At 40.0% G+C, this 11,819-nt stretch overlaps 1 protein-coding gene across 1 annotated transcript in view; it reads right to left on the bottom strand.

Moving 5' to 3' along the window:
• Positions 1-3,855: 3,855 nt before the first annotated feature.
• Positions 3,856-11,819, bottom strand: part of LAMP3 (lysosomal associated membrane protein 3) — a 39,811-nt gene continuing 31,847 nt past the window's right edge. The window contains exon 6 of the mRNA XM_023187644.1: positions 3,856-4,543. Coding sequence (XP_023043412.1) covers positions 4,410-4,543 — 134 coding nt within the window. The 3' untranslated portion in view covers positions 3,856-4,409. The remainder of the gene's footprint in view (positions 4,544-11,819) is intronic.

Below are 11,819 nucleotides of genomic sequence, written 5' to 3'. Positions count from 1 at the left end.
GAGTGAGTGAATAAAATTGCGGGGATCAGCTGAAGCATGTTGGGGTGGGGTGGTGGGGTTGGTGGAGATATGAGGAAGTTAGAATACATGAGCACTTAAGAAGAAAGTTTGCCAGGACAGCATGAGGGAATATCTGGAAAGCGAAAGAGATTTTAGAATTTTGACAAGAGAATTTATTTCACAAATTTATCCATACTCAATCTTGGTCTTAATATAAAACTAGTTAAGTTAAAAACAAAATAAAACATCTTTTTCCTTTTTTTTTTTTTTTGAGACAGAATCTCGCTCTGTTGCCCAGGCTGGAGGGCAGTGCTGCCATCGTGGCTCACTGCAACCTCTGCCTTCCAGGTTCAAATGATTCTCCTGCCTCAGCCTTCCAAATAGCTGGGATTACAGGTGCCAGCCACCATGTCTGGCTAATTTTTATATTTTTAGTAGAGACGGGGTTTCACAATATTGGCCAGGCTGGTCTCAAACTCCTGACCTCAGGTGATCCAACGGCCTCAGCCTCCCAAAGTGCTGGGATTACAGGTGTAAGCCATGGTGCCCGGCCTAAACCTCTCTTCTTCATGCCTGCCAACACTTGACCAAAATTGGCATCTCTTGGAGGCACTAAGGTGGGGTGAAGGGACTTGTTGATGAGGGAGGGGTCGGAATATTATAAAATGAAACTTTTTTTTCATTGGCAGAGATTCTTCTTCCATCCCTTTTTATCGTTTATACTTCTCTTACTTAGTGGGCAGAGGGAAACCTCACAGCAAATCATCCTAGAGAACCAAGTCCTGGGCCACGAAGGAGTGGCTCATGTATTGTGTCCTCAGACCTTCCTGGCCTTCAAGCTTAGAGCCCCAAATAGGAGTCCAGAGGAAGATCTAGGACCTTACAAAGTAAGAAAGTGTGAGAAGAACAAAGGTAGGGGAGATTGGGTAGGGGCTGGAGCCATCCTGGGTACTTGCTTTTAGGAAGGTGAAGCCGTGACGTCAGTGCTGTAGACAAATGGGTCAACACCAGCCCCTGTGGTCGATGGACCTTCATCACCAGGGTTGGGAGGCTGTGCTCCTGAGGAGGTGCTACACCTGGGGTAGGTTTGGAAGCAGGCTGGAAAGGGCCTTGCTCTCATCGTCCCTTGTATATCTTCCTGTTAATCCACTTCTCTTAGTATGTATACTGGAATTTATTTACCCAAGTTCTCTCCAAAAAGTAAACCACTAATTCCACAATGTGCACCTTGACGGTAGGCACCTGGGGTAGGCAGCACCCACAATGCCTCCAGGAGTTCCTCCCTTTCCTGGCGCTATGGTTTGCAGGTGTCCCCCAAACCATATGTTGGAAACTTAATGTACAATTCAAAAGTGTGATGGAAACTTAATCTATGATGCAACAGTGTTGAGGAGCGGAACTTTTCAGAGGCAATGAGGTCATAATGGCTCTGCCCTCATGGATGGACTAATGCTATTATTACAAGTGTGGGCCCGTCTTGCTCTCTTTTCTGTGTCCTCGCACCATGTGATGCCTTAACCATCTTACAATGCAGCAAGAAGACGCACATCAGATTCGGCCCTTGCATCTTGGACTTCCCAGCCTCCAGAACCATGACCAAATCAACTTCTATTGCTTGTAAGTTATCCCAAAATCTGTGGCATTCTGTGATAACAGCACAAAATGGACTAAGAAATCTGGCATTCAAGCCCTTGTGTAGTCCCCTTCCAAAGCGTACCTGGGATGTTCTGTGTGAACCATAAAAAAACAGAGAAGTGATAGTATGCTTCTTCTGTGATTAGGTTATAAAGGATATGACAGCTTTCATCTTGGTCAGTCTCTCTCTCTCTCTTTTTTTTTTTGAGACGGAGTCTTGCTCTGTCGCCCACGCTGGAGTGCAGTGGCACGATCTCGGCCCACTGCAACTTCCACCTCCTGGGTTCAAGTGATTCTTCTGCCTCAGGCTCCCCAGTAGCTGGGACTACAGGGGCGCACCACCATGCTCGGCTACTTTGTATTTTTAGTAGAGACAGAGTTTCACCATATTGGCCAGGCTGGTTTCAAACTCCTGACCTCGTGACCTGCCCGCCTTGGCCTCCCAAAGTGCTGGGATTACAAGCGTGAACCACCGCACCCGGCCCTCTCTCTCTTGCTCTCTGATCACTATAGGTAACTAATATAGGACCTCCTACTCATCTCAGCTCCTATAAGAGTATCTGGCATTTAGCAAATTCTTAATCAATGGTGATCAAATGAATGAATGAACAAATGTGGCTACACTTAAGTAAACTAGCAATGCAGTCAGTCTAAGCTAAGAGTTGAGACATTTCATATGTAACTTTAATGTGGTTTATCTTCTCAAGAATTCCTACCAAGTGATAATGTGGCAATGGAGAATAGAATAAACTATAGGAAGATGATTTAACTTATTGATCTGAGCAAAAACCTAAGATGATTATAAACAAAATTTTATACAGCACAAAAATGAATCATAAAAAATAAATGACATGCACAAATCTCCAAAGTAAGTTTTTATTACAAAAACTTTTAATACAATTCAATGTTTTATTAAGATTAAAGTCAGGACCTTGACAACCTACTGAGTTGTAAGGAAACACATGAGGAAAGTCAACATGGTCTCTAGGCTGACTTGAATTATTCCTTGACTAAGAATTCTAGGGTTATGTGGACTTTTCTGTTATCCTGACTTAACTCCTTTCTTTAGCAGCAAAAAAACAGCAGGAATAAAATTGTTGGCAGACTGCTCTACAGAATAAAGTGAACAACAGAAAATATAGATATGAAGTGCAGAAGCAGCAAGTTACCACAAGAGGGGTCTATATACTCAAGAAAGAATAGTTGGTTAGCGAAGTTTCTCTATTATCGGAAAAAATTCAAAATACTTTGAGAAGTTTATTCCATGCCTTCACCTTTACAGCCCAGCTAAACAATCCCACAAAAATAAGAAACTAATGTTTTACAAAGCCCCTCAGTCTCCTTCAAGAGAGTGGAGGATTTATTAAGGATAGGCTATTTTGTTGTCTGCAAAGCTCTCCTTTCATCTACCCTAATGCCTCAAGATGCAAAGCTCTCCTTTCATCTACCCTAAAGTCTCAAGATGCTGGATAAAGCCGTTTCCCGGTAAGGTGAGCATATGGTTGCAGGCAGGTGTGAGCCTTCAGGCAGAGTGTGGTGTCATTGTTTTTGTAGGCAACTTGGTGTATTGAGAAGACCAAAGACCTTGGTGTCAGACCAACACGAGTTCAAGCTCTGTCTCTGCCATCAGTCAGGCAGGTGACATTTAAGTGATTTAGTTCCCTTAAGTCTCAGTTTACTCATTCACCTATAAGTTGTGAGAATGAAATGAGATGTAGGTAAAGTGCTTAGCCTAGAGTCTGGTGCTTATGTTAACAATTAAGGGCCATTATTATTGTCTCTGGCTTATTATTTAGTTCTATCATCTGTAGCCACCTAATTCTTAGTCTAGCAATTGTGGAGCAGGAGTCATCAAGATAAAAAATATAAGCTGATTTGTTCTTTTTGTTGGTTTTACTAAAAAACCTTAGATAACCTGAGATATGTTGTTCTTTTTGATGATTTAAAAAGAAAACATTTAAGGCCGGGCACGATGGCTCATGCCTATAATCCTAGCACTTTGGGAGCTGAGGTGGGTGGACCACCTGAGGTCAGGAGTTCAAGACCAGCCTGGCCAACATGGTGAAACCCCATCTCTACTAAAAACACAAAAATTAGCCAGGCGTGGTGGGGTGTGTCTGTAGTCCCAGCTACTTGGGAAGCTGAAGCAGGAGAATCACTTGAACCTGGGAGGCAGAGGTTGCCGTGAGCCAAGATTGCACCATTGTACTCCAGCCTGGGTGACAAGAGTGAAACTCCGTCTCAAAAAACAAAAACAAAAAATGTAAAGTGGAAAAAGAGAGATAAGTGCTACACCAGGAATATGTATGTTACATGAAACCACAAAACACAGATAGTAAAAGCACTGAAAGTCCATTTGATAAACAAAGCAAGGGCATTTCTTTTAAGATTAAGGGTAAAATAAAATCTTCAATGCAAACACAGGTAGTATCAGTTACAACTGACCCTTGGTTTATAATGTGAAGGCTTATTCTACTTTACATGTATTATGCTAATTCAACATACCTCAAATGTTGACTTTGAGTGGTTAAAATATTCTAAAGGAAACTAGAAAATAAACAGCTTACTATATCTTTCATAAAATAAACAAAAAGTATATAGATATTGATATGCTGCCTGAACTTAAATCACACATGACTCACTTGGTTTGAGTAGAAGATGGTGGTTTACATTGTCTGAAAGACCCACACTCTAAGGGAACTTCCCAACATCCATCCTGGAAGTGATGAAAGAATTCTCTAAATTCCATCATTTTCATTTCCCCCGGGCAACAATTAGATTCTCTGGTATCCAGATGATTGACACCTTAGGCGGATTTTATAGACACCCATACCCACAAGGCAGAGACCAACCACGATGGCCCCAATCACAGGAAGCACAATTGTGTAGTCAGACGAGCACTCATCCACTAAGAGAGAAAACAAATACAATACAGTGGGTAAGGTTTGGTGATGCAGTCCAGAAAGTAGGCTAGAGGGGAAAGAAGATGAGCTTTGGCATCAAACAAAGCTTGACTTTTAACTCCACCATTAACTAGCTTTGTGACCTTGGACAGGTAATTTACCTTTGCAATTTCCTAATTTATAAAGTCAGCAAATAATATGTAAGACTGTTAGAAGATTAAATAACCATATTTTCTCAGTAATTAACATTCAATAATCATAATCCTCATTTCCTGAACTGGGTAAGAAGTCACTCCAGGCATACTGCCTGCTAAGTGGGATATGCTTACAAAAAAGAGACCAGCTGGGCGCAGTGGCTCACGCCTGTAATCCCAGCACTTTGGGAGGCCGAGGCGGGCAGGTCACCTGAGGTCAGGAGTTCAAGACCAGCCTGACCAACATGGAGAAACCCCATCTCTACTAAGAATACAGAATTAGCCGGGCATGTGACACATGTGTAATCCCAGCTACTCGGGAGGCTGAGGCAGGAGAATCGCTTGAACCCGGGAGGCAGAGGTTGTGGTGAGCCGAGATCACACCATTGCACTCCAGCCTGGGCAACAAGAGTGAAACTCCATCTCAAAAAACAAAAACAAAAACAAAAAACAAAAAAAAAACAAAGACCATTTGGTGACCAGTGACCAGATTACAGGTGATCTCTTGAGAAACGTGATTTTTATTCACTTTATAAAACAATTTTGTCACTCCTAAGGTTTTATTGTATTACTTTTAGCTAATATTAGAAAACAGACCAAATTATTTATGAGAGCTTAAAAGTGAGAGTTTACAAACTTATCAAAACTGTTTTTCCTTTATACCATTAGAAAGCGCTTACTCAATTCATCTAAATGTAATTGATTGAGTCAGAGACTAATAAATCTCAACTGAGGAAAGATGGAGGGGTCTCAGGAAAAGGGGGAAGTTGATAGAATAATGAAGAGACTGGGAGAAAACGGCAAATAAATGAAGGACCATGTCTTAGTCATAGATAGCTAAAAAGATACATGTGTGGGGTCGTTGTATGAACCAACACTGAAATTATGTCCTGAACCAAGGATTGCCATCAACGCAATTCAGTGTACCTGAGACCCGAGAAAAAAAGGATCAGAAGAGGTCAGAGAAGACAGAGTGGCAATCAGAGATTCCAGGAAAAAGAAAATTTGGACAGGAAAGAAACTGTGCTTGTAGTACACTATTTGGCTTGACAGCAGGCAATATTTATAAAACTATAATAATGCATGCCTTAAAGCTTACTGATTTAACCAAAAAATAGTTGTGCAACCACAAATCTTTATGTGCCATAGCAGGAAGTCTAAAATGGATGAATTAGGAACTATCGTGATAAACTTTTTACTTTTTAGAGTTATGGAGACAGCAATCAGAAGAAATTGTTAAAATTAGTTAAATGTATTTTGTATCTTGGGGCAGGGAGGCAGGGGGACAGAGATATGTTGCTTTCCATGATAAGACCTTTTAGAGTACGTGAAACTTTGTTACTTATATATGCTTCTCTTTTTTTGCAGCCTGGAACTCCTGAGTTCAAGCCATCCTCCTACCCTGTCCTCCTGAGTAGCTGGGACTAGGGGTGTGTGCCACCATGCCGGGTTAATTTTTTATTTTTTTAGAGATGGGGTCTTGCTATGTGGCCCAGGCTGGTTTCAAACTCCTGGGCTCACGCAGTCCTTGACTTCCCAAAGTGCTGGGATTACAGGCGTCAGCCACCATACCTGGCCTGTATTTCTTAAATAAAAAAAGAACTTTGACAAGTTTTAAGGAATTAAAATGAGTAGCAAAAAATACAGAAAGTTAAAACAAAAGGTAAAGCACGTAACTGTTGACCCAATAATTCCATCTCTAGGAAATTATCCCAAAGATATATTCGCACAACTGTGCAAAGATATATTACAGCACTGCTCATTTTATGAGAGACAATTTAAATATACATAAAAGCTAAAATAGTATTCGGACAATAGAAAATAATATGGCCATGAAAAAGAACGTGGTAGGTCTCAGTGTTCTGTAACAGAAGTTCCCTAAGATCCGTGAAGCATCGTGTGAACCCAAACCTGTGTGCTGTGGGTCCGGTGTGCAAAGATACACCAAAAACTGGGAGGAGGACTAGGAGGGAAGTGGAGGGCAACTTTTACTGTCTATACAGTTTTGTTAAATGATTAAATTATTTAACATTGTTCAAACATTTCTAAAATGCAAAAGAGTACACAAAGAAAAGTAGTGACTGGCCGGGCGCGGTGGCTCAAGCCTGTAATCCCAGCACTTTGGGAGGCCGAGACAGGCGGATCATGAGGTCAGGAGATCGAGACCATCCTGGCTAACACGGTGAAACCCCGTCTCTACTAAAAATACAAAAAACTAGCGGGGCGAGGTGGCGGCGCCTGTAGTCCCAGCTACTCGGGAGGCTGAGGCAGGAGAATGGCGTGAACCCGGGAGGCGGAGCTTGCAGTGAGCTGAGATCCGGCCACTGCAGTCCAGCCCAGGAGACACAGCAAGACTCCGTCTCAAAAAAAAAAAAAAAAAAAAGAAAAGAAAAGAAAAGTAGTGACTGATCCAATCACCACATTTCTTCTATTTGAATCAATCCATTTCTTCTATTTGAATCAATCACTATAAACCTTTTTGGGCATGTGGTTCCTCTGTGAATATGTGTGTGTGTGTGTGTGTGTGTGTGTACATGTGCAAACTCATGTGCATGCTTAAAGCAAAATCACTCTATTTTAAATAGTCTATGCTCATTATAAATAACTAAAATAGTAGAGAAAATCACAAACAAAAAAGTAAAACCAATTATCCCAGGGCCATCCACCCAGAAATGTCATTGCTAACATGGAGAAACATTATTTCAGGCATCTTTCTTTAGAACTACAAGGATAGATAGGTTAGAAAAATAAATAGAAATACTTTTATTAAGATAGGATCATACAAGTACTATTTTATTACATTTGTTAATTTCAATTTTACTTGCATTTAATAGAAGAAAAAAACTTAAACTGAAGGAATTATCACACACCAATGTTTGTCATGGGAAATATTGGTTCATAAGGGGCCCCTTTAAAGTTGTAGAAAGAGATTCTGAAGTATGCATTAAACAATTATAAAAGACATTAAGAGGTTATGAAGTAAATTGGACTTGTGTTTGCTAAACCTTGTTTCCAGTTTAAACATTATCTATTGATACTGTTTTGAACGACTAGCACTAACAGATTCCCTTGCATCTCCCCTCTCTTCAACTCCAAAAAAAATTTTTTTTTTGAGACACAGTCTTGTTCTGTTGCCCAGGCTGGGGTGCAGTGGTATAATCACAGCTCACTGAAGCCTCAAACTCCTGAGGTCAGCCATCCTCCCACCTCAGCTTCTCAAGTAACTAGTAGTACAGGCAAATGCCACCCCACTCAGCTACTTTTTAAATTTTTTGGAGAGATGGGGTCTTACTATGTTGCCCAGGCTGGTCTTGAACTGGCCTCAAGTGATCCTTCAACCTCAGCCTCCCGAAATTTCAGGCATGAGACACTGTGCCCAGACAACTCCAAATTTTGAATAGTTATGTTACTGTTTTTAACATTGTCTAGGTTTTTTTGTTTCGTTTTTATTTTTTTTTTACAAAGTAAACTGATTTTATTGTGAAATTCTCATAGACGGAAAATTAAATCAAATATTTATTCTGTCCATTTCATTTTACAATAACCTTATCACTTACTTTTGTACCATGCATTTCAATTGCCTGCTAAGTAAAAAATGTTTTTAAAACTATTAATTTTGGAAGTTTTTAGCTTAAATTTTATCATCAAGAAGCCCACAATAAAATATGTTGCCAGCAGCCACCCACCAAGCCCCTGTGTGAAGAATGTTTTGGTTGCTATTTCAACTTAAGGAAATAATCTTTGACCTTGATCCATTGTATAGGTTTATGACACTTCAATTCTATTTGATAACTATCATTCCTGTAATCTTTAAAAATGTGTTCTGACTGGCTGTGTGCGGGCTCACACTTGTAATCCCAGCACTTTGGGAGGCCGAGGTGGGCGGATCATGAGGTCAGGAAATCGAGACAGTTCTGGCTAACCCCATCTCTACTAAAAATACGAAATAAATAAATAAATAAATAACCAGGCGTGGTGGTGGGCACCTGTAGTCCCAGCTACTCGAGAGGCTGAGGCAGGAAAATGGCGTGAACCGGGAGGCGGAGCTTGCAGTGAGCCGAGATTGCACCACTGCACTCCAGCCTGGGCGACAGAGTGAGACTCCATCTCAAAAAAAAAAAAAAAAAAAAAAAAAAAAAATGTATTCTGACTATTTAACACATTCATATGATTTAAAAAGTCAAAATAATACAAGATGCTGTACTTTGAGAAGTTTCACTTCTACCCTTGCCCCTTCTTCTTAGTTCTTCCTATCTCCATTAGATAATTATTTTCCTTAGTTCTTGTTTATATTTCTGATGTTTCTTTGTGCAGATAGGACAATAATGAATATACTATTATGCACTATACTTTTTTGATATAATATATTTTGGAACTCTTTCCTTAAACATACATAGCATCCTCATTCTTCTTGTAGCTGTTTAAGGATTCCATTGTGGGATGAATCAGTTTTAAAATCTGGCCCCTACTGATGGACCCTTGGCTTGTTTTCACTTTTTTGCTATTACAAATAACGTTGTAATGAATAACCATGTACAAATATCATTTCATATATGGGAAGGTGTGTTTGTATTCCCAGACCCATAATTGTTTAGTACGTTTTATATATAAATGGATCCACTATTCACCAGCGTCAGTCTTTTTTTTTCCATTTATTTTATTTGTTGATTTAGAGACAGGGTCTCACTCTGTCACCCAGGCTGGAGTGCAGTGGCGATTGCAGCTCACCGCAGCCCGGACCTCCCAGGCTCGAGTCATCCTCCCATCTCAGCCTTCCAAGTAGTTTGGGACTACAGTCATGCACCACCATGCCCGGCTAATTTTTGTATTTTTTGTAGAGATGGGGTTTTGCTATGTTGCCCAGGCTGGTCTTAATCTCCTTGGCTCAAGCAATCCTCCTGCCTCAGTCTCCCAAAGAGTTGGGATTACAGGTATGAGCCACTACGCCAGGCCTACTGTGACTTTTCTATTCCTAAAGGCTGCTTATTTCCTTGTTTATATTGCGACTCATTTCCTCTCTCAGTGATTTTCATTGTCAAGCAATATTTTTTAGAAGGGCTTACTTGTGCTGTATCCTTTGAATTATTTCATAGTTAAGAATATCTGCCTGGCGACAGAGCAAGACTGTCTCAAAACAAACAAACAAACAAAAGAATATCTGCCTATTGTCTTTATACTTGATATTTTTGGGTCATACTTTTTTTTCTTAGATCATTGTAGAAATTATTTGCTGGCTTTAAATGTTGTTGTGAAGAAATTGGAGGTCAACTTTAACCTTCCCTGTTTACAGGTGATTTTATTTTATTTTCTGTAAAGGCCTAAAGACTTCTTTATGTTTAAAGTTTTATAGCTTGTTTCTGATATGTCCCAGTGTTAAACTTTTGGTATCAATTCTTTTTTGGGACATGCTCTTTTAATCCCAACTTCAATGATTTATCTCAAGGAAATTTCCTTAAATCTTCAAATATATTGTCATTCTATTTTTGAGGTATCTATGTCAGAGGCACCAATTATACTTATGTTGGATGGGCTGAGTAGCTTGTATATCTAGTAGCTTCCCTGTAATGCTTTAATCATAAGGTTTATCTGTATTACATGTAATGATCTCAGTCTTTCTCTCTATGAAAATAATATAATTTCCTCCCTATTTATTCTGCCGCTTACTGTTTCTATACATTACGTAGTGTATTGCTTTGACATTCCTCTTGTTTTCTTACTCTTTCATTTTAACATCTTATCTTTAAACTCTGATTATCTAGAATTCACATTAAGTGATTCTCAGCATCAAGCAATTGTCAGGAATTTCTTTCTGTTCCTTGAATTATGTTTTCTTTGTATTTTACTATTTTCATTTCTAACTTTCTGTTATGGACTAAATTGTCTCCCCTCCCTTCCCACAAATTTACATGGTGAAGTCCTAACTTCCAGGAGCACAGAACATGTATTAGGACACAGGGTCTCTCAAGAAGTCAATAAGTGAAAATGAGGTCAATAGGGTGGGCCTCTATCCAATATAAACGGTATCCTTAAACAAAGAGGACACATGGATACAGACAGGTACAGAAGGAAGACCACGTGAAGACACAGGCCATCTACAGCCAAGGAGAGAAGTTTCAGAAAAACCAATGCTGTGGACACCTTGACCTTGAATTTCTAGCCTCCAGAACTGTGGGAATACACATTTCCGTTATTTAAGGCATCCAGACTGTAGTATGTTCCTAAGATAGTCTTAGCAAATGAATACACCCTCACTCCTTTTCTTAATTTAATTTCATACTATTCTGATTTTGCTGCAGTATTTTGGCACAGTGACCATGCAGTTGGTTTTCATTTTGCTTATGCTTGAGCATGTCAGTCCAAATACTCCATTTCCTATGATGCCATTTGGGTGAATTACGGTCTTTCTTTCCATGGCATCTGATTTCAGTTGATGTTTCCCTTTGGGCTAGATATTTGGATTCTATTCTCTTTTTTGTGGCATGGTAACTAGCTGCAGCCTGCAGCGATCCTCGGCCCTGGGGTTGCTTCCCCAGTTCACCGCCATCAGTCCCTACCTTTACTCTTGCCAGTCTTCCTGGGAGCCATTTTCACTATCCGAGGTTAGAAAAGGAAGAAGATAAAGCAACCCATTCTTTTTTTTTTTTTTCCTCCAGATTTAGTAACGGAGGAATTCACAGAATTTTTTTCCCCCTCTCATCACAGGCTTCTTAGGGTGGATGTGTGTGTTGTTAGTAGAGGAGGCAGATGAGGAGCCCATCTCCGCTTCCCCCCTCCTCTCCACCTGGAAAGTGGGCAGGACTGTGAGTAAATTACACATTCAAGCATTTATTTACTGGCCATTCCAATGAAACGTTTGCTTTTTGCGTTACCAGAATGCCAATTCAAATTAATTCTACGAATAATTGGTACTGGGGTGGGGGGAATAGATAGCAGGAGTCCAAGCAGTGGCCATCACCCAAAAGAACTCACTGAAGAAGGTAGGAAGGAAAATTAAATTTAAGTGAATGGTCATATCCCTCTACACTTGATTTTATTTTATTTTATTTTATTTTTTTTTTTATTTTTTGAGACGGAGTCTGGCTCTGTC

This window comes from Piliocolobus tephrosceles, chromosome 2 (genome assembly GCF_002776525.5).
Source record: "Piliocolobus tephrosceles isolate RC106 chromosome 2, ASM277652v3, whole genome shotgun sequence".
Classification (NCBI taxonomy): domain Eukaryota; kingdom Metazoa; phylum Chordata; class Mammalia; order Primates; family Cercopithecidae; genus Piliocolobus; species Piliocolobus tephrosceles.
Note: the sequence above shows the minus strand (reverse complement) of the source record. Positions and strands in the feature narration are given on the sequence as shown.